Source organism: Aquarana catesbeiana, linkage group LG03 (assembly GCF_042186555.1).
Source record: "Aquarana catesbeiana isolate 2022-GZ linkage group LG03, ASM4218655v1, whole genome shotgun sequence".
Classification (NCBI taxonomy): Eukaryota; Metazoa; Chordata; class Amphibia; order Anura; family Ranidae; genus Aquarana; species Aquarana catesbeiana.
This window is the reverse complement of record NC_133326.1, coordinates 153,763,802-153,783,971: the sequence shown is the minus strand read 5'-3', so window position 1 is coordinate 153,783,971 and position 20,170 is coordinate 153,763,802. Positions and strand designations below refer to the sequence as shown.

Sequence of the window (20,170 nt, the reverse complement as noted above, 5' to 3'; positions counted from 1 at the left end):
TTCAGTGCCACCTCTCAGTGCCACCTCATCAGTGCCACCTCATCAGTGCCCATCAAGGCAGCCTATTGGTGCCCATCAAGGCAGCCTCATCAGCGTACATCAACGAAGGAGAAAAATTACCTGTTTGCAAAATTTTATAACAAAATATAAAACTGTTTTGTATATTTTTTTTCAAAATTTTTTCATTTGATTTATAACAAAAAAAACCCCAAAAACCCAGAGATGATCAAATACCACCAAAAGAAAGCTCTATTTGTTGGGAAAAAAATGATAAAAATGTATTTTGGGTACAGTGTTGTATAACTGCGCAATTGTAGTTCAAAGAGTGACAGCGCTGAAAGCTGGTCTGGGCAGGAGGGGGGTTTATTAACCCCCCAGTGTGTATTTACTTTAGCTTAAACACATCTTCCTTTTTTTGCAAATGGGTGCCCCCGACATGTGCATTTAGGTTTGTACGTACGTGTATGTGAGGGCAGGGGGGGCCTCAAAAAAAAAAAAAAAAAAATATTTGGGCCCAGGGGGTGGGATATTTTGTGCTTGGGTGCAATTTTACATTTTTTTTTTTTTTTTTTACTTAACTTTTTTTCCATCACATAGGAGGATTTAAAACATATGTGCCTAAGTAATACCCCTGAGAGAGATTCACCTTCTGTATTGAATGCCTCTTGAAAAATAAATATCGGGGTGTCTAGGCACTCCTGTGCTTACAGCCTCAGAGCTCTACCAACAGGTCAGGGCTGTTTTGGCAGCAAAAGGGAAAACTACTCAACATTAGGTGGGTGGTCAAAACGCTATGGCTAATTAGTGTATATCTGTAGTGTGAGAGGCACTGCTGCCTGTCCCTGCTGTGCTGCCCACTGTTCTCCTTGCTAATGAGAAAGCTGCAGTGTAACAATATCTTATTTTTTGCATCATGCAGTCTGTGATTCCTTGTCTTCTAAATCATATTACACCAGTAATAAGACCACCAGTCATCAGGAGGAAATGCTCTAACATGAGGAAGCAAAGAGGTGCTCCTGTGTCAAGATGTCCCCTTTTATATAGAGACACGACACAGAACAAAGACTGGTAAGTCAATTACGGGAAAAAGATCAGCTGCAGAGAGCCTACAGGCAATACTGCTGGCTAACCAATTGTTCTCAGATTGCCTTTACATGCCGATCCAGTCAGTGCACTCTGCATTTTTATCTCAAACAATGCTATCAGGAAGTGTGTTAGGACTACAGACCACATCCCCCTTTATAATGAGGATGGGAAGCAGAGTGTTCTGTAGTCCTGACACACTTTCTGCCCTACGGTGACAATGCTTTTCCTCCATAAATACAGTACTGTGACTGAGCATTGTTACCATTGGACAGGAAGTGTGTTACTGGCAGGATCACTGGGTGAAAAAAAAAGAAAAACATCCAGAAAAAGAAACCAAATTCAGCCGCCACATCTAAGCACTAATAAACAACAATATATTACATATTTGTCCTGGGGTTTGGTTACACTTTAAATAAAAACAAAATTATTTTTGGTGACCATGTGTTTAGAAATTACCTTTGTAGGAGTACCAGAACACTGGGAAGGAGGAATTCATTCTGTGCACCAAACTTGGCCAATGCACTAACAGCAGCTGGTAAAATACAAATATTGCTTATTTTTACATGTCAGGAAAGTGCAAAACAAAACAAGTGGTCTAAAATGAAATCTACGATACTCACATTAGTATTGGCATCTAACCTTTATTGTACAACCCACCTCTCAAGAGTGAGCAGTCATTAATTAGCTGAAAGTCCTCTTCCTGTTCTCATGTACTGTATGAGCAGCTGTCTGGATCCATATAAAGTAATCACCTCCCAAGGTGCACATACTGTAGATCAGGGGTCACCAACCCCCATGCTGCGGACCAGTGCCAGTCCGTGGCCTGTTGATGACCGGGCCGCACAGCAGGAGATGAGCGGCGACCACGGTCCACACAGGGCTATCACAGATCACGGTCGCCGCTCACCTCCTGCTGTGTGGCCATGCCTGTTTGTCCTCTCCTGGCTCCTCCGCCCGCCTGGTCGATGATGTCATTCAATCAACAGGGTGGGAGGAGCTGCAGTTTGGAATGTAGAGCTCATTCCACCCCCTGCCCTGCTGATAGGATGACATTGTTGGGTGGGTGGGAGGAGACACACTGATTGATCACAGCATCTGCCCTGCCAAAGGTACAAGTCCTGTGCAGGGGAGGCATACATTAGAATGAAGAAGTGTCATGTTAGAGAGAAAAGGGGGCAGACTGCATGGGCACTGTGATTGAGGAGGCTGTGATAGCTAGGGGCACTGTAATATAAAGGGGACTGCACTGTAAAGGGGCACTGTGTAATAATTACAGTGCCCCTTTACAGTGCAGTCCCCTATACATCACAGCCCCCCATTATACATTACAATGCCCCCCTTACAGAGCAGTCCCCTTTACATTACAGTGCACCCTTTACAGAGCAGCCCTGTTACATTAATGTAAACTGGGCACTGTGATGTTAAGGGGGCTGCACTGTAATGTAAAGGGGGGCTGTGATGTGAAGGGAAAGGGGGGCTGAGGACAGACTCCATGAATAGCCCCTCCTCAAACCTCGCATCCCCCCCAGGTCTCTGGGAAAATTGGCTACTGAGAAACCTGTCCCTGGTGCCAAAAAGGTTGGGGACTGCTGCTGTAGATGGTTAGGTTACAGTCTAAGTACGGTTACAAAGAACTTGCATCTTTCTGCACATACAGTATACTAATAGCAAGGGGAGGGATGGTATAAATCATTAATGCCAAACAGCTGACTGTTCAAAACTGCCATTCACACTTACCTGCTCTGACAGCCTCATTCTCCAGCACCACTCTGTTGAAGATGAAACGGATATATTTGGATGGGTTAGGTGTCCGAGGACCTTCTTTGCCCAAGAAATGTAATATCTTTGTGGCAAGCACAGTGTGTTCACAGTCCTCAATGAACTCACATAAATGGGCTAGTCCAGATTCTTTACTGTCTGGGTTTTCCTCTATAATGCTGATTATGCAGTCCACAATAGCTCGTTTATACTCAAAGCCTCCCTGTAGAAAGTGGACAAATCGAACCTTATTATGGCACATTTATAAACCTAAACCAGACTAAATAAAATGGTTCTCACATTTACTAAATTGCCCCATTCATGCAGGCATACATTTGTGCTCAAAAGTTTGCATACCATGGCAGAAATCGTAACATTTTGGCACGAATATTGAAAATATGACTGATCGTGCCAAAAAAAACGGTATTTTAAGGATGGTGATAATATGAAGCCATGTATTATCACATAGTTGTTTGGCTCCTTTTTTAATCAGGATAACAGAAAATCACCCAAATGGCTCTGATCAAAAGTTTACATACCCTGGAATTTCTGGCTTTGGTACAGAAATACAAGGTGACACACAGAGGTTATTATAGCAATTAAAGGTTAATCTCCAACATCTGTGGCTTTTTAATTTTCAATTAGTGTCTGCGCATAGTCAATCAGTTTAGTTCTCACATGGATGTACTGAGCAGTTTAGATACTGAGCCATGGGGAGCAGAAAAGAACAGTAGAAATACCTGAATAACAAGGTAATGGAACTTTATAAAGATGGAAAAAGATGTACAAATATATCCAAAGCCTTGAATATGCCAGTCAGTACTGTTCAATCACTTACAAAGAAGTAGAAAATTCGGGGATCTCTTGATACCAAGCCAAAATCAGGTAGACCAAGAAAGATTTCTGCCAGAAGCATTTTTTGAATACAAAGAAAAACCCACAGGAAACCTCAGGAGAAATACAGGCTGCTCTGGAAAAAGACAGCGTGGTTGTTTCAAGGAGCACAATACGACGATACCTGAACAAAAATTAACTGCACGGTCGAGTTGCCAGAAAAAAACCTTTCTGCGCCAATACCACAAAAAAGCCTGGTTACAATATGCCCGACAACACCCTGATACACCTCACAGCTTCTGGCACACTGTAATCTGGAGTGACAAGACCAAAATAGAGCTTTATGGCCACAACCATTAGCGCTATGCTTGAAGGGGAAGAATGCCATCCCCACTGTGATGGTGGTGGCTCACAGATGTTTTGGGGTGTGTGAGCTCAGGGAATCTTGTGAAAACGGATCAGAAAATGCTGGCAGACAATTTTGCATTCTTCTGCACAAAAGCTATACTTGGGACGCTCTTGGACTTTCCAGCACGACAATAACCCTAAGCACAAGGCCAAGATTACCCTCCAGTGGTTACAGCTGAAAAAAGTGAAGGTTCTGGAGTGGCCATCAGTCTCCTGACCTTAATATCATTGAGCCACTCTGGGGAGGTCCATGCAAGACGACCAAAGATTTTGCATGACCTGGAGGCATTTTGCCAAGATGAATGGGCAGCTATACCACCTGCAAGAATTCGGGGCCTCATAGACGACTATTAAAAAAAAGACGACACGCTGTCATTGATGCTAAAGGGGGCAACGCACAATATTAAGAACTAAGAGGATGCAGACTTTTGAACAGGGGTCATTTCATTTGTTTACTTGTTGCCATGTTTGTTTTAGGATTGTGCCATTCTGTTATGACCTACAGTTGAATACGAATCCCATAAGAAATAAAAGAAACGTGTTTTGCCTGCTTATACTGTATATTACCAATTCTCAAAGGGTATGCAAACTTTTATGCAGAACTGTATATAGCTGCAAAATTCCATACTGCAGGACCTAAAAGCATTAAAGGCAACAAAAAAAAACAGAAACCACCTTTAATGCAACAACATAACAAAAATTAAGATTAGATTCTCAGAGAGACCCTGGATGACGACTTACATCATCTCTAAGCATGTTGGAGAGAAAAGTCATCATTACAGTGTGTTTGCGAGGATACTTCTGACATAAGGCACTGATTGCTTGTACAACCACAACCTGAAAAACACAATATATATAAAATAAAAATACGTAAATCCTATACATGCACCACTTTTAACATTTTTAATCAAAATGATATTATCACTTGTGCATCTCCTAATTTATATTTAAAATTTGCTCTCTGGCTTTTCTCTTACTTTGAATTCATCAGAGATCTCAGAGACAAAAGTAGAAATCTGTTTCATTAGTCTGTCAACGCTGCTCTCACTACCCGTTTTCAGCAAAGTGGTGATGGCCAGGGTAGCGATACTGCGGTTGGAATCAGTAATGAGGTTTTCCAGGTCCAGGTTACATGCAGTAACTGCGGATGGATGCTTCATTGCCACCTAAATAAAAATATAAACACAGCAAACAGCTCAAAATAAAATAAATATATGGCTAAGATTTTAGTGGGTTTCAATATGCCTCAAATTATGGTAATATTTTTCTAAAAAGTCCACATAACCCTGATAATGTATTTAATTGTTTTTATCTGGATAAAATAGACATTTAGAATAATAGCAAGGTGCAATAAAAATCACAGATTGAATTGCATGGTGTAGATCAGTGCATGCCTGTGCCTTACTCATGAATGTGCCACAATGGCTTTTTGTGGCTTAGTTTTCTATGGCACATTTACAGATGCTATAGTTAGTCAGAGCTATTTACAGTATGTCTGGGGTAAGCTTTAACATATTGTGTAAAGTGTGAAGACAACCATATAGGCATGAGAATAGCAAGCCTACCTTGTTAAGAGTTCGCACTGCAGCAAATCTCAAAGCAGGCTTGGGAGAGCTACAAAAAAGTTGCAGAACTAAAAGAAAAAAAAAAAAAATCACATAAAAAATGAATATGAAATCATGGCGATTGATCAAGGTACACAAATAAAATAACTGTATTTTGCCTTATACACAGTAAGGTTGTAACATACACTCACATACACCCAGTGAAGTGACTGGCCTCAGGTGATACACAGATTAAATAAATTCTCCTACATAAGTTGTACCTGTTTATGTAAGCCTCCTTTCATATATATGCGGTTCTGGAAAACGCAGCGAATCCTGTGCGTTTCCCAAACCAAATTAATATCAAACCGTGTTAATTTCAAATTGACACCCGCAGCAGATTGCATTAACGACACCCCACAACAGCCTGCACCTTTTTCGTGCAGTGCGATTTGAGTCCATATAAAATAAATGAGCTCAAATTGCACTGCAAAGAATCGCATGTGATTGGAAATGTAGGTCGTTCCCCTGTCACCTTTTTACCTCTTAGTGTCAGGAACACCTGACAGAAGGGATTCATGCTGATAGCAAAGGAACGAGGCAGCAGACAGAAATGACACTTAGTGCTCTGAATTGAGACAAGTACACACTATAGATAAATATGCTTTGTTCATGTTTCATGTCAGAGGTTTATAACAACTTTAAGTGTACGTATAACCACATTTTTTTAGTTCTTGCATGTGGATAAGCTAACCTGATATCTTTTACATTTTTAATGCAGTTTGTTGGGAGGTTCACCCTTTCCATTTGTCCTGGTGACCAATGACACTGAGACAGAAGGTGATGGGAAATCTCAAAAATTTCCAGTTGTCTCAACAAGAAGAATAAGAAAGGGGCACCTTCCAATGGAACACTGGTTCCAGTGACATCTAAGAGGGGCATTTTCCTCACAACAAGAAGTGATGGGAAATGAGAAATTTCCCCAATTGGACAATGGTTTTAACTATGCCCTACTACATCAAAAGCTATAAAAAAACTATTTGGCTACTTTGGCTACTTTAGAACTGAACTACAGGCAGAAAAATTGGTATAATTTCATCTAGTTATGAGTTCATAAGAAAAATAAATTTTCAATAAAACAATTAAATGTGCTGTATAATACGCCTCTAACTCCTCTGTGCAATACTCCTCTGCACAACAGTACACAGACTGGGAAAGGGAGGGAAGTTCTGCAGGCAAGGCCGAACAGGCTCTACTGATTTCTACAGTATTATCAGCAACATTGTAAACATGTTTACAAAAAGGAGAAAACACAGACATATTATCATCAATGTGCTGAAGCTCCTGAACAACGCTGCTCAGGGAGCATGAGCACTCGATTCAACTGTACAGCCGCGGCCAAAAGTTTTGAGAATGACACAAATATTCATTTTCAAAAAGTCTGCTGCCTCAGTTTTTTTGATAGCAATCTACATATACTCCAGAATGTTATGAAGAGTGATCAGATGAATTGCAATAAATTGCAGAGTCACTCTTAGCCATGAAAATGAACTTAATCCCATAAAAAACATTTCCACTGCATTTGTGAAGAAGGCATCAGGGCGCTCAGGAAAGTCCAGTAAGCTCCAGGACTGTCTCATACAGTTGATTCTGCTGCGGGATCGGGGCACCACCAATGCAGAGCTTGCTCAGGAATGAAGCAGGCAAGTGTAAATGAATGCATCTGCACATACAGTGAGGAGAAGACTTTTGGAGGATAGCATGGTGTCAAGAAGAGCAGCAAAGAAGTTAGCGTCTCTCCAGGAAAAACATCAGGGACAGACTGATATTCTGCAAAAGGTACCGGGATTGGACTGCTGAGGACTGGGAGAAAGTCATTTTCTCTGATGAATCAATCCCCTTTCTGATTGTTTGGGGCATACAGAAAAATCCTTGTCCGGAGAAGAAAAGTTGAGCACTACCAACAGTAAAGCATCCTGAGGCCATTCATGTGTGGGGATGCTTCTCAGCCAAGGGAGTGGGCTCGCTCACAGTTTCGCCTAAGAACACAGCCATGAATAAAGAATGCTAAAAAAAAAAAAAAATCCTCCAAGAGCAACTTCTCCCAACCATCCAAGAACAGTTTGGTGAGGAACAATGCCTTTTCCAGCATGATGGAGCAAAGATGATAACTAAGTGGCTTGTGGGAACAAAGCATATAAATTTGGGGTCTATGGCCAGGAAACTCCCCAGATCTTAATGCCATTGAGAACTTGTGGTCAATCCTTAAGAGGCAGGTGAAAAAAAAACAAAAAAAAAAAAACACACACACAAAATTCGGACAAACTCCAAGCATTGATTATACAAGAATGGGCTGACATCGGTCAGGATGTGGCCTAGAAGTTGATTGACAGCATGCCATGGTGGACTGAAAATATTGACTCTTTGTATAAACTTCATGTCATTGTCAATAAAAGTTTTTGACACTTATGAAATGCTTGCAATTATACTTCAGTATACCATAGTAACATCTGACAAAAAGATCTCAAAACACTGAAGCAGCAGACTGTGAAAATTAATATTTGTGTCATTCTCAAAAGCCACGGCTGTACTGAGGTCAGGAGAAAGTTACAGTACAGGACTGTGTCGTTTGTCAGGAGTGCCTGGATTTGCTGAAAACGTAAAAACTTCTGGCAAATTAAAACATTCCTCATGAACGTTTTCCTATTGTATATCTAGAGTTCAGCCTCTAATTAGCAATTCTGACAACTAAACTTCAACATGACTTAAAAAAGGAATAAAAAAACGGATATAGCTTGTTTTCTTTTTCAGGCAAGCAGTGTGTCAATGCTTACAGCCAGCTGCAGATCGGAACCTCTGCTCCCTGTGTGGCAGGCGACAGGCTTTTTTTTGGGTGAAATAAAATAAAGCTTTATCTGTTCTGATTATGCTGGCTAGTAAAGCAGTGAACTGAACACTGCTACGCATCTATTGTGATAAAATTATGAATAAACCTGATGCAAAGCTTGGTGAGTGGGAATATTCTGACAAGGAAATGCCTGTGCTTGTTAAACGCCCAATAAAGTGTTGTTCTTCTAGTGGGAATTGCTTAAGGCCCCTTTCACACGGGCTTGTCCGTGTACGGACTCCGCTTTGCTCAGCAGGGATCGATCAGTCTATCCCAGCTGAGCAGGCGGATGACAGATCCGTCTTCGCTCACTGTGCAGAGATGGACCTGTCAAAGCCCCGTTCTCCTCTATGGAGATCGGATGAAAACGAACCGCCTGTCCGTTTTCATCCGAACCTATCCGATCCGATTCTCCAGATGGATGGAAAATAGTTTCCTTCCGTCTGGATTTGACAGACAGGATCGGATATCGGTGGATGTCAGCAGACATCCGCCGCTCCATAGCAGTAAATGGAGCATTCGATCAGGTCCGCCTGAAAAACTGACAGGAGGACCTGATCGGAAAACCTGCGCGAAAGGGGCAATTCATGAGGAGATATCTACTGTTCAGATACCCTCCAAGCTTTACACTTCATGCCCATAGGTACAATCATTACTTCCCTCTTTCAACCCCCGCCACTATAGACAAGGCTGCTAAACTACTTGCTAACGTCCACCTTACCACCTGCCCTCTGGATCCTGTTCCCTCGCAAATGCTATGTTCACCCTCTGCCTCTATGCTACACTCTCTAACCCACATCTTCAATCTCTCCCTCTCTTCTGACATCTTCCCCAACTCTCTAAAACATGCACTTGTCAGACCCATACTTAAAAAGCCCTCACTGGACCCATCCAATCTTAACAACCTACGCCCCATCTCCTTGCTCCCCTTCTTAACCTCCTTGAACGTCTGGTCTACAACCAACTGAGCGTCCACCTTGCTGATAATAGCCTTCTTGATCACGTTCAGTCTGGATTTCGTCTTCAAGACTCCACAGAAACTGCTCTCCTAAAACTAACAAATGATCTACTAATGGCCAAAATCAATTGACATCATTCTGTACTCCTACTCCTCGACCTCTCTGCTGCCTTTGATACTGTTGGCCACCCTCTCCTCCTCAAAAAACTTTACACCTTTGGTCTCCGTGACTGTACTCTTCGCTGGTTCTCTTCCTACTTATCCACCTTTAGCATTTCTTACAACTCTACTTCCTCTTCTCCTTTTCCCTTCTCTGTTGGGGTCCCCCAAGGTTCTGTTCTTGGACCTCTCCTATTTTCAATCTACACCGCCTCCCTGGGTCAGCTGATAGCCTCCCATGGCTTTCAATACTACCTCTACGCTGACGACACCCAAATCTATTTCTCTACCCCTCAGCTCACTCCCTGTCTCCTCACGTATCACTAATTTACTATCGGATATATCAGTCTGGATGTCACACCACTTCCTCAAACTCAAGCTATCGAAAACCGAACTTAAAATTTTTTCTCCCCTATATGCTCCTTTCCCTTCCCCTGATCTTTATGTCAAAATCGATGCATTAGATCGATGCAACCATAAACCCATCCCCACATGCCAAGGTTCTAGGTCTAGTCCTGGACTCTGAACTCTCCTTTAAGTACCACGTCCAATCACTGTCCAAATCTTGCCGCCTCAACCTCCGCAACATCTCCAAAATACACCCCTTTCTAACCAATGACACAACAAAGCTCTTAATTCACTCCCTGGTCATCTCTCGCCTTGAATACTGCAACTCCCTTCTCATTGGCTTACCTCTACATAGTCTATCACCTCTTCAATCCATCATGAATTCTGCTGCCAGACTCATTCACCTTACCAATTGATCTGTGTCTGCTACCCCTCTCTGTCAATCCCTCCACTGGCTTCCGCTCACCCAACAAATTAAATTCAGAATACTAACAACTACTTACAAAGCCATCCACAATTTAGCCCCCAGCTACATCACTAGCCTAGTCTCCTCCTCTCCATTGCCCCTTTCTGTGGGGGTCCCCCAAGGCTCTGTTCTTGGACCCCTTCTCTTCTCTATCTACACCTCCTCCCTTGGTCACTTAATAACTGCCCACGGCTTCCAATACCACTTAAATCCTCAAATCCAATCGTTGTCAAAAGTTTGTAGAATTCACCTCCGTAACATCTCTAAAATTCGCCCTTTTTTAACAAATGAAACCACCAAGCTCCTCATTCACTCCCTTGTTATCTCTCGCCTTGACTACTGCAACTCCCTTCTCATTGGCCTACCGCTCCATAGGCTATCCCCTCTTCAGTCTATCATGAATGCTGCTGCCAGACTTATCCACCTTACCAACCGTTCAGTGTCTGCCAACCCTCTACTTCAATCCCTACACTGGCTCCCAATCACCCAGCGAATTAAATTCAAAATTCTAACCACAACATACAAAGCCATTCACAACTCTGCCCCAAGCTACATCACTAATCTTGTCTCCAAATATCACCCAAATCGACGTCTCCGCTCTTCTCAAGACCTCCTGCTTTCAAGCTCTCTCATCTCCTCCTCCCATGCTCGTCTCCAGGATTTCTCCAGAGCCTCTCCCATCCTCTGGAACTCGCTACCTCCATCTATCCGGCTATCCCCTACTCTTGCTACCTTCAGGCAATCCCTGAAAACTCATCTCTTCAGGAAAGCCTATCACGTCTCCAACTAATCTCCTACCACTTCCACCAGCTCATTCCCCACAGTTACAACCTTTTGTACCACCTGCCCCACCCTATTAGACTGTAAGCTCTTCTGAGCAGGGCCCTCTTAATCCTATTGTATTGTATTGTATTATAACTGTATTTTCTCTCTTTTATATTTTAAAGCGCTGCGTAAACTGTTGGCGCTATATAAATCCTGAATAATAATAATAGTCTCTAAATACCAATCTACTCGTTCCCTTCGTTCCTCTCAAGACCTTCTGCGCTCTAGCACCCTCGTCACCTCCTTCCATGCTCGCCTCCAGGACTTTTCCAAAGCCTCTCTAATCCTATGGAATGCCTTACCCCAAACTGTCCGCTCATCTCCTACTCTATTAGCTTTTAGACGATTCCTGAAAACCCTTCTCCTCAGAGAAGCCTACCCTAACCACACCCAACTACTGTATTTTCATTTTCTCCATCAGCTCACCCCCCCCCCCCCCCAGTTATTACCTTTTGTTCCACTTGACCCTCCCTTCTAGATTGTAAACTCTAACGAGCAGGGCCCCCTGATCCGTCCTGTATTGATTTGTATTTTAAGTGTACTGTCTGCCCTCATGTAAAGTGCTACACAAACTGCTGGCGCTATATAAATCCTGTATAATAATAATAATAAAGGAGAAGTGATGTAGAGGGAATGATCTGCTTTGAGGTGTTTAGGTTGTGGTGTGATAGCAGGTATTTTTGTGAATTCTCTGCAAAGCATATTTGTATATTTTGATCTCTTTGACTCTTGGCTTGGTCCAGCTCCCAGTCTAAAGATTATACACGCTTGCTAACAGATCTGTCTTTCTTTTTGGTATGCTCCGATCGTATTACCCTGTGTGCTGTTTTATGAGTACTAGTACATTTAATAGCCTTCATGACACTTGCTGGCACTGTCCCTTCCATGTACTGAGGCTTGCAGACAAGGTCTCTTCCTGACACAAAAAGCTTTGCCGCTGGCAATAATACGCTCCTGCCTGGCACAGTCAGTATTAATGGCTGGCTGGCTTGATGCTTTTGCCTATACACAGAAGCAAATTGTGTTACCCCACGACTGCTCTGTACAAACAGGAAGTGACTGGAGCTGTTCTGTCCTAGTTCTCTATTATTTCCAGTGCATTCTAGGATATAGAGGCTTCCACTGCCTCTCCCACAGCACCCCGCAAATATTTTATAAATGCTTCACAGCACAACGTAAAGATACAGGGTCGCTACGGTGCAATACCATTGAAATTAATGAAGGTGACTGATAAGCATTGGTGCTTATGGAAAGCGACATGCTGCTTTATTTTTTAAACACAATGCTACCACTCCTGTGTGTACTGCACTGTGAGGTGTTCATTTTAATATTCATGGCAGGCATTGAAGGGCACTTATGAGGCTTTAAAAAACGCTTCTTATATGGCGCTTAAATACAAGGTATTGACAAAAGCCCAAACGAGCCCTTAGTATCTTGCATGCATCAATTGGGGCAAATATTACAATTTTCTTTTTTATGTGAGGGGCTACTTATTATCTAAGAAGGAGGTCAGCCTAGTGGTAAAATAGTGCTCATGCGGTTATACTAATTTTAAGAATAAAAACAGTGATAAGTGATAATAATGTTTTTAATATTAAGGTTGCCACAATTTTATTAAAATTCCCAGTAACTATATATGGAGTTTATGGTTTAACCCTTTTGTTTTAATAGTGTTAATAACTGTAGCTGACAACTGACAAAATCTAATATAGCTTACACAGGAAAATGAAAAGGCTTGAGAAAGGGTTTTATAACCAGAAACACATTCCCAAACAACCAAAACCAAACCAAACCCAGAAGCAATACTGAGCCCTGACTTGCTGCTCCTTGACCCACGGCAAAGTCGCCAGTACACAGGACTGGACCTGTACAGCTCCTGACAGATTTTTGCATTACAGTCCTGCAATAGGGGAAAGAGACTGGACTGGATGAACAGTCTGATCACTGGCTACAGCAGGCTGTAGATATGGCCTCAGAGGCTATGACAAGCTCATTACGCTTCTATTATATGTAAGTGGATCTATGTACTATGGTTCTATTTGTGGTCTTCATGTCTCCTGAACTAGAGCAGGATGCAGTTTTCCATGGTAACCAGTTATTACCCTGAGCCTCCTCCACATGGACCGCTATTAGTGATGATGTTTATGGTTACTGTGATGGACATAACATTCACAAAAGTTTGTGAGTGCAATTCCTCTTTTAATTATTTCTAAAGATTTTGGCTGTCTACATTACAGCGTATTTTCCCTTTCTAGTTTTGTATGCAGATGGCATAATACACAATGAAACTATAAATAAAATGAAAAAAACAAAACAAAACAAAAACATGTTACTAATATCGTTTTATATTTTTGTTTTCTTCTCAGATTACATACAGATGGATATTCTCATGTACATGAATGTTACTGCCTTTTGAGTCATAATGCATAGCTCCTCAAGCAGCAAATGGCTGGGTTTGACCTGCATCCAAAGGAACACAAAGCAAAGCAGGCTGAATGCAGCCTCAGAACTGTCATCCAAACAGTACTAATAATGTTTCAACAAAGCAAAACAACGCCTGTTTACACAAGCGCTAGGAATGTTTGAAGCAAGCTGATGGCCTCTTACCTGAAACTGCTGGGGCTAGTTCTCTTGCAGTGCAGTTGGGCAAGTGAATGATGGCTGAGGCTGCCTCATAGATCACCATTTCATGTTTGTTCCGAAGGCAACTTTCAATAAAGTCAAACAAAGGACTGTTGTGCCTATAAATAATACATGAATGATGAACTACAAAAGAAAAGGCTTCAAAAATATAAAAGAGCAGCAAGTTGCTGTGGGGAAAAGATAACTAAGAAATCAAGATCACAAAAATTCAAAACATGTTGCAAAACAGAAGACAAACCCCCCCAGTGGTAGTTAAAGGAGAAGTCCAGCCAAAGCTTGTTTGGGTGGGCTTCTCCTATGGATTACAGGAGTGCAATTTGTTTTGCACTCCTGTGAACCATTTTAGCAGAGAGCGGACTGAAGTCCGCACTGCTGACGTCACAGATATCAGTCCAGACATCGCGTCCTCCCGACAAAAAAGTCTGGATCCGCCAGGTGGCTGGACTGACACCCGGCTCAGCCTCGCAGTGAGTCTCTGAGAGCATGAAACGGCTGCTCAGCTCGCTCCACAGCTCAGCGCTCCAATGAGCGCGATGAGCAGAGAGCTGTAACTGACAGTCTACAGCTCTCTGCTCACGGAGCTGTGAAAGCCGAGCAATTGGCTCGGTTTTCAGTGCAGAGGCGCCGAGGGACAGATGCAATAGACCGATACCGCATCCACCCAGGTAAGTACGATTCCAAAAAAAAAAAAAAAAAATTAAAAAGAAGAAGAAAACCATACTTCTCTTTTACGGTTCAAGGTTTTTGACCTTCATGCATGAAGTGGTATTTGATCACCACTGGGTTTTTTTATTCTTTGCAATATAAATGAAAAAAGACTGAACATTTTGAAAAAAATAAACTAATGCTTTTGACTTCCTGCTATAAAACATCCAATAAAAAGAAATTTTGGCCAAAATGCATTCTGCTACATGTTTTTGATAAAAGTAATATGTAAATAAATAACCGCATGTTGATATGTATGCAGAAAAAGGTATGGCACCTACAGACTATGGTATGCAGTATATACTGGAATCTTTCTTTTTTTATACTACTAATGGCAGCAATCAGCGACTGGGATAGTGCAGCGGGCAATATGACACTGATGCTGGGGAAAACTGAATAACTGCCACTGACATTAATACAGTGATACTACTGTACAAATAACACTGGCTGGGACGAGGGTTAACATCTAGGATGATGAAGGGGTTAAATGTGTGCTTAACAATGTGTAATGGGTGCAAAGTGTGCTGCTTTTTACTACTAAATCTCTCAGTTTCTCATCCCTGCTTTACAGGGATGAGAAACTGACAGATCGTTCCCTCTGTACAGAGCTCTGGGAAGTTGAGCCAGCTGCCAGTCCAGGCATCTGGGTAGATCCGGACATTAAAGTTGGGATCTCTCCAGAGCCTGGACCAGTTGAGTGATGTCAGCTGACAACGGACTTTAGCTTGCTGTCGGCTGAAACCGGGTCACAGGAGTGCAGAACAAAGTGCAAGCCTGTGACCCACAAGAGAAGTAGGGACCAAAACGCTATCGCCCTACTTCTCCATTATGCTGCATTCACACCTGAGCGTTTTCAGCTCATAAAATGCCTGAAAAACGCCCAACAGGCAAAATCCCATTCATTTCAATGGCAAATGTTCACATGTGAGCGTTTTGTCACCTGAAGCAAAACGCCTGAAAAACGCCTTAAGCTTAAAAAAGAACATGAGCTTCTTTGGGGCAGATTATAGGCATTTTTCTGCTTTTTACATGGGTGACCTGTACAAAATAGCGGTAATAACGTGGTAAAAACACGCGACTTTGAAACGCTCAGGTGTGAATGCAGCCTTCAGTATGACTTGGGTACGCTTCAATCACAGCCGTAGAACAAGCGTGCTGAAAACAAGGGTCAGAAGTGTCAAAAGACCTTATCTCTATACTTGTTCTTTGGTCAGACACTCACAGCAAGAGGCCTAGAATTCTCAACAAAGAGTTTGGCCCTGACAGTCTTCATTATTTTCTCCAGACGACGTTCCATAAAGAGCAGACACCACAAGGTTCTTGCTATTACATTAACAGCAGTATTAAACCCCAAACCAAAAAATATATGTACGTTTACCAATCGTTAGATGTGGTGTCTGCATTAGTGCTGATCTGGCCAGTAGCACACCTCCTGTATTTTGCCCTGTACACACGATCGGACTTTCCGACAGGAAATTGTGCAATCGGAGCGTGTTGTTGGAAATTCCGACCATGTGCAGGCTCCATCGGACTTTTTCCATCGGAATTTCCGACACACAAAGTTTGAGAGCTGGATCTAAAATTTTCCGACAACAAAATCCGTTTGCGTAAATTCCGATCGTGTGTAGACAATTCCGACGCACAAAGTGCCACGCATGCTCAGAATCAAGCAGAAGAGCCACACTATCATTTTTCTTGGCTCGTCGTAGGTGTTTTGTACGTCATCGCGTTCTTGACATTCGGAATTTCCGACCAACTTTGTGTGACCGTGTGTATGCAAGACAAGTTTGAGCCAACATCCGTCGGAAAAAATCAGATGGATTTTGTTGTCGGAATGTGCAATCGTGTGTACAGGGCATTAGAATGCCCACAATCTGGATAAAGGAGCACAGGGGGCAGCTTTCTTTGGACAGTAGCATTGTCAGTCTGAAGTGAGGGGGGGGGGGTGTTATATGTACAAGCAGATTTAAATATACTAACAAATTGAAGTCAAGCTCAAGCTCACACTTTATAGGCAGTTACAGCAGTTTTGTTCCTTTTGGGGTAAAGGTTTCATAGAAATAAATAAATAAAAGCAGATCATTGTGAGCACCTCAGTCATAAGTAAATAGTGTGTCTTCATCCCTGTAACTTGCTATAACTGCAAGAACGCTTGTTCTGATGAAAAACAACATACCTACTGTAGGTGCTAGATCACCCAGTGAAAATGGAAACAAGGGAAAGAAAGCCTAAAAAAAAAATAAAAATTAAAAAAAAAAAAGACGACTAATGCAGCCACCACATCTAAGAACGGGCAAACTACATTATAATAAATGTTTGCTCGTGGGTTTAATACTGCTTTAAAAGCCAGTCTTGGTTTTATTTGTTTATTTGTTATTAAGGGCTAAACTTTTAACTTTGCTAAAAACTTTACATGCTAAATGTCCATTATACTGCCATCCCTCACTGGGCAATGATCTGTCCTAATTGGGAACGTCACCACTCTGTGTCAGTCCATCAAGGCTCTACTGATTAGCAGGGAACATGTTTACAGTAGAAAAAAAGAACAGTAATATTCCTGTCAATGCATCGCTGCTCTTTTACTGTTGCCACTCACAGGCTGGGCCAGGTCCTAAACCTACTCAAGTATTAACAGCTGTGTAGTCTGCAGAAAGATCCAAGGCCTGGATGTGTTGTTTGCCAGAGGTGTCTGGATCAGAAGACTTTGGTAGGTAAAAGTATTATTCGCATATATCCATTATAAACTGCAAAGTTAACTGTTTAACTGGAGTTCCCATTTAAAATGCTGAATATAAAGACAATGTGCCTTACCCCTCATCAGACTCCTCCAGTAACCGGCTAGCAATTCGAATCAACATGCAGTATGCAAATGGAGATTTCAGCCCAGATTTAGTGAACTTATTTATCATTTTGGCCACGGCCAGACGATCATTCTTCCTCAAATAGTAGAGAAGTCCCAATGCATGATACTGTTGAAAACCGAGTTGTTGGTCACAATTAAAAAAAAAAAAAAAAAAAGGACATAAAAATATATATATATATATATATATATATATATATATATATATATATATATATATATTTAATGCATCTCTGGATTTACATACTGGGTTGCAGTCTGTTTCTCTATAGTTCAGTTGTGAGGTCATTAAAAAAAAAAAAAAAAAGGGGGGGGGGGGGGAATCAATTATACTTTCTCATGACAATATAAAAAAAAAAAAAATAGATATTTAATTTTTATATATTTAAATGCTTCACACTGCGGCATAGTGCCCTATACTTGTCAGACGTTTGTGGTTTACCAGACAAATGGGGGAAATGAACAAAGCTTATATATAGATAAGCAATATAATAGCACAGTAAATGCAGAGGCATCAGCTATACACTCCTTCACCCTCCTCTCATACCTGTGCCTCTTGGAGGCCCTTCAAGTCTGCAAGAGGGCTGAAGAGCATTACATACACCTGATTAAAAGATAACTGAACTGCAGCAGGGTTCTATCCTATGTGTAGTAAGCATCATCTGTGAACTTCTGGAGAACAAGTGAATTGATCCATTTCTATCCAAGGAGAACTGCACAAGGCAGCCTCCGCATGAATGACATGATGCAGGGGAGCACAATTAATTCAGTACACGCTAATGACTGTGAGTTATAGTTGTCTACTGTGTACTGCATTCTGGTAACTCCCATAAATCAGCCACCAGATCTGGAGGCTTCACGTTTAGTGAGATTTAGTGATATGTATAATTTAAAAAAAAAAATTGTAATGACTGTACACACTGGAAATATGGCATATGCTAAATGCATAAGTGTACCTGGACCATGATGTTGTCACTAGAAGCAGCTTCCTGTGCCTCGTTGATCCACCGTTTCACCACATCATAGCTTATTTTCATCATATGCTAAAATGATAAAGTGCACATGGGTTAATTATTAACAAATCCTTTACATCACACTATAAACAATACTGCGGCACTCATCTAGAATTATCTTTAGCCCCCTTTCACACTGCCACGACTTGAGTCGTGCGATTTTACTGCAAATTTGATGCATTTCAGGGAATGCCTGTGTAAACTTGAGGTCAAAAGTCACAGGAAAAGTCACACAAGTGTGAAAGAGGCCTTATAAAATATCCAACTGTCTACTAAGGTTTATTTCAGATAGAGTCTTGCGAGCAACTAAAATATCTAATCGACAGTGTTAAAGCAGGCAGCAAGGAGCACACTCCCAATATAAATGTGCAAAAAATAAATGTAACAATTGCTGCACTAATAAACCATCAAAATCGTGACATACAATAAATTGCATAAACCTTAACCATACACATATCTCAACGCGTGAAATCAAAATTAAACCTGTGCCAATAATTAATTATTTCTCTTCCTCAAATAGTCCAAATAAACTGATCCCGTGCTTCAGTGCAATCAAGTAAGATGAGGCTTCCTTTATCTTCACAAATCCTCAAAAGTGCTCATATAAATTCACCTCAGTGCTCCCCCATTAGGTATGCACTCACCTTATGAAATGTGACCTCACATTTAAGTTTGGTCAAAAACAGCCTTTTAGTCACCTTGGACTAATACATCATGTCTTCCTCCTTTCCGTCCTGTCAGTTTTTCTGTACCATTGCTCGATATACAGTGGGGACGGAAAGTATTCAGACCCCCTTAAATTTTTCACTCTTTGTTATATTGCAGCCATTTGCTAAAATCATTTATGATCTTTTTTTTCTCATTAATGTACACACAGCACCCCATATTGACAGAAAAACACAGAATTGTTGACATTTTTGAAGATTTATTAAAAAAGAAAAACTGAAATATCACATGGTCCTAAGTATTCAGACCCTTTGCTGTGACACTCATATATTTAACTCAGGTGCTGTCCATTTCTTCTGATCATCCTTGAGATGGTTCTACGCCTTCATTTGAGTCCAGCTGTGTTTGAATGTACTGATTGGACTTGATTAGGAAAGCCACACACCTGTCTATATAAGACCTTACAGCTCACAGTGCATGTCAGAGCAAATGAGAATCATAAGGTCAAAGGAACTGCCTGATGAGCTCAGAGACAGAATTGTGGCAAGGCACAGATCTGGCCATGGTTACAAAAAAAATGCTGCTGCACTTGAGGTTCCTAAGGGCACAGTGGCCTCCATAATCCTTAAATGGAAGACGTTTGGGATGACCAGAACCCTTCCTAGAGGTGGACGTCCGGCCAAACTGAGCTATCAGGGGAGAAGAGCCTTGGTGAGAGAGGTAAAGAAGAACCCAAAGATCACTGTGGCTGAGCTCCAGAGATGCAGTCGGGAGAAAGTTGTAGAAAGTCAACCATCACTGCAGCCCCTCTGTGCCAGACACATGAAAGCCCACATGGAGTTTGCTAAAAAAAAACACCTGAAGGACTCCAAGATGGTGAGAAATAAGATTCTCTGGTCTGATGAGACCAAGATAGAACTTTTTGGCCTTAATTCTAAGCAGTATGTGTGGAGAAAGCCAGGCACTGCTCATCACCTGTCCAATACAGTCCCAACAGTGAAGCATGGTGG

The 20,170-nt window shown here is 41.7% G+C and overlaps 1 protein-coding gene across 1 annotated transcript in view; it reads right to left on the bottom strand.

The window, feature by feature from the left end:
- Positions 1 to 20,170, bottom strand: part of COPG2 (COPI coat complex subunit gamma 2) — an 89,327-nt gene that overhangs the window by 26,440 nt on the left and 42,717 nt on the right. Inside the window, exons 8-15 of the mRNA XM_073619425.1 lie at positions 18,438 to 18,524; positions 17,433 to 17,590; positions 13,881 to 14,014; positions 5,652 to 5,719; positions 5,064 to 5,252; positions 4,828 to 4,923; positions 2,824 to 3,067; positions 1,543 to 1,618 (exon numbers count right to left, since the gene is read on the bottom strand). Coding sequence (XP_073475526.1) covers positions 1,543 to 1,618; positions 2,824 to 3,067; positions 4,828 to 4,923; positions 5,064 to 5,252; positions 5,652 to 5,719; positions 13,881 to 14,014; positions 17,433 to 17,590; positions 18,438 to 18,524 — 1,052 coding nt within the window. The remainder of the gene's footprint in view (positions 1 to 1,542; positions 1,619 to 2,823; positions 3,068 to 4,827; positions 4,924 to 5,063; positions 5,253 to 5,651; positions 5,720 to 13,880; positions 14,015 to 17,432; positions 17,591 to 18,437; positions 18,525 to 20,170) is intronic.